The sequence below is a fragment of the Filicampus tigris genome, chromosome 8 (assembly GCF_054856515.1).
Source record: "Filicampus tigris isolate MCC_2025a chromosome 8, RoL_Ftig_1.0, whole genome shotgun sequence".
Lineage (NCBI taxonomy): Eukaryota > Metazoa > Chordata > Actinopteri > Syngnathiformes > Syngnathidae > Filicampus > Filicampus tigris.
The window spans coordinates 25,010,541-25,012,141 of NC_141224.1; the positions used below are offsets into that span (position 1 = coordinate 25,010,541).

Consider the following 1,601-nt stretch of genomic DNA (forward strand, 5'->3'; position numbering starts at 1 on the left):
ACAAAGCAGACTGCACTTTCTAAAATGATATTTTATTTATTACAGCATACATGTTTAAATGGCTGGAGTTGTCAATCAATCCACTAACTAATGACAAACGTACTTACTGCTTTACTTTTAACAACAGCAGTTATTCTGTTGTAAAATGTTGCATGTCCAACACAATATTCATAAAAAAATATGTACATTGTAGCACCATGTATTTCGTTACTGTGACTTCATTTTAAAAGGTAACACATATACACAACACAAATGTGAACCATAGTCTGGCACTGTTTCATGCATGGAATATTGAGAACCTGCTGGCTAGTAAGAAGTGGCTCTTGACTGCTCTCATACACCACAACTTGTGTTCTCTTTTTATGTACAGTATTAGTTTAAGTCTCAACACCTACGTTGATACGCTTACATAATTTGCCATAAAACAAAATTTATTTGAATGATTTAGCAATCATGAAAACTACAAAGCTACCGTTACATAATTATCCCACACCTTGGTTTTCAGTCAGTGACTAAAAGCATTTCAATTTAAACAAGTTGTACTGTGCAACTACATCGGACAATAGCAGCATGCAACGTGACTCTTGTTTTGGTCATTGCAAGAGAGTGATCACAACATGGTCATCCTTCCCTTGCCACAGCATCTCCCCCTCAAAGTTAACCAGCTTCTGCTTCCGGGCTCTTAGAAGAATCCCCACCAGTTTGTTGGAGATGGTCACATAATGCTCAAACAGCTTGCCGAATTCTACAGAGATATCTCTGCGGTTCCCATCTTCGTGGCTCCGCACCCCAATGTCTTGAATCACCTCACACAACTCCTGAACTTCTCTGCTGATGTGTGTGTGAGCATCCTCCCCACGTTGTGCTGTCAGTGAGCCTTGCAGGGGCCTCCCATAGTCATCGTGACCCCTCCGAGGGACCACTGCCATCGGCCTGGTGTCATGATGACTGAAGGGGTTGAGCTTCTGGTGTTCCTGGTGATTATCAGACCACTTCTGCCAGTTATCCTTCAGTCCTTTGACAGACACGATGCACACTGCTTTGTCATCCGTGAACTGAGCAGGATCATTATTTCCATCCATGATGTTGGGGCTCAGCTGAACTAAAACGATGAAGTCAATTAACAAAAATGTGTGATGTTAAATTGACAGTCAAGTTGCTTTGATGGAGAAGAAACGTTTAAGTTAAATATAATTGTATTAAAAGTTATGGTTTAGATCAAATCTCAAATAGATTTCTTCCTCATCATTCAAACAATACACCAGTTGACCACCCTAAAAAACAAAAAACGATCGTTGTATAACGAAACCTTTTAAGGAATGGCATGTAAAATAGTATGTGATGAAACTTACATCTCAAACTGTAAGCGTCCCGTGCAATAAAAGTTCACTTGAGCCAAAGTGCATAGTGACCACTGCTATTAAAACCAGCTCCTGTAAATAGTGCAGCAACATTGCTGACAAAAGCAAGTGCACACACAGTACAGTATATCGCCGTGGCAAGGCAAAGCCGCTGCGATGGACCTTTGTCAACCAATGAGCGCTTCGCGATGACCCAACTAGCCAATCGCAACGGACAGAAGGCGGGATAGATATGCGCCT

The 1,601-nt window shown here is 41.2% G+C and overlaps 1 protein-coding gene across 1 annotated transcript; it reads right to left on the reverse strand.

The window, feature by feature from the left end:
- Positions 1 to 16: 16 nt before the first annotated feature.
- On the reverse strand, positions 17 to 1,496 carry LOC147144153 (actin-binding Rho-activating protein). The gene is made up of 2 exons (XM_086038289.1): positions 1,353 to 1,496; positions 17 to 1,102 (listed from the first exon to the last, which is right to left on the reverse strand). The coding sequence occupies exon 2, from the start codon at positions 1,080 to 1,082 to the stop codon at positions 594 to 596; it is 489 nt and encodes a 162-aa protein (XP_085894415.1). The 5' UTR covers positions 1,083 to 1,102; positions 1,353 to 1,496; the 3' UTR covers positions 17 to 593.
- Positions 1,497 to 1,601: the final 105 nt, after the last annotated feature.

Coding starts and splice junctions, on each gene's coding strand:
- LOC147144153 (XM_086038289.1), bottom strand. CDS start 1,082: ATGGATGGAAATAATGATCCTGCTCAGTTCACGGATGACAAAGCAGTG.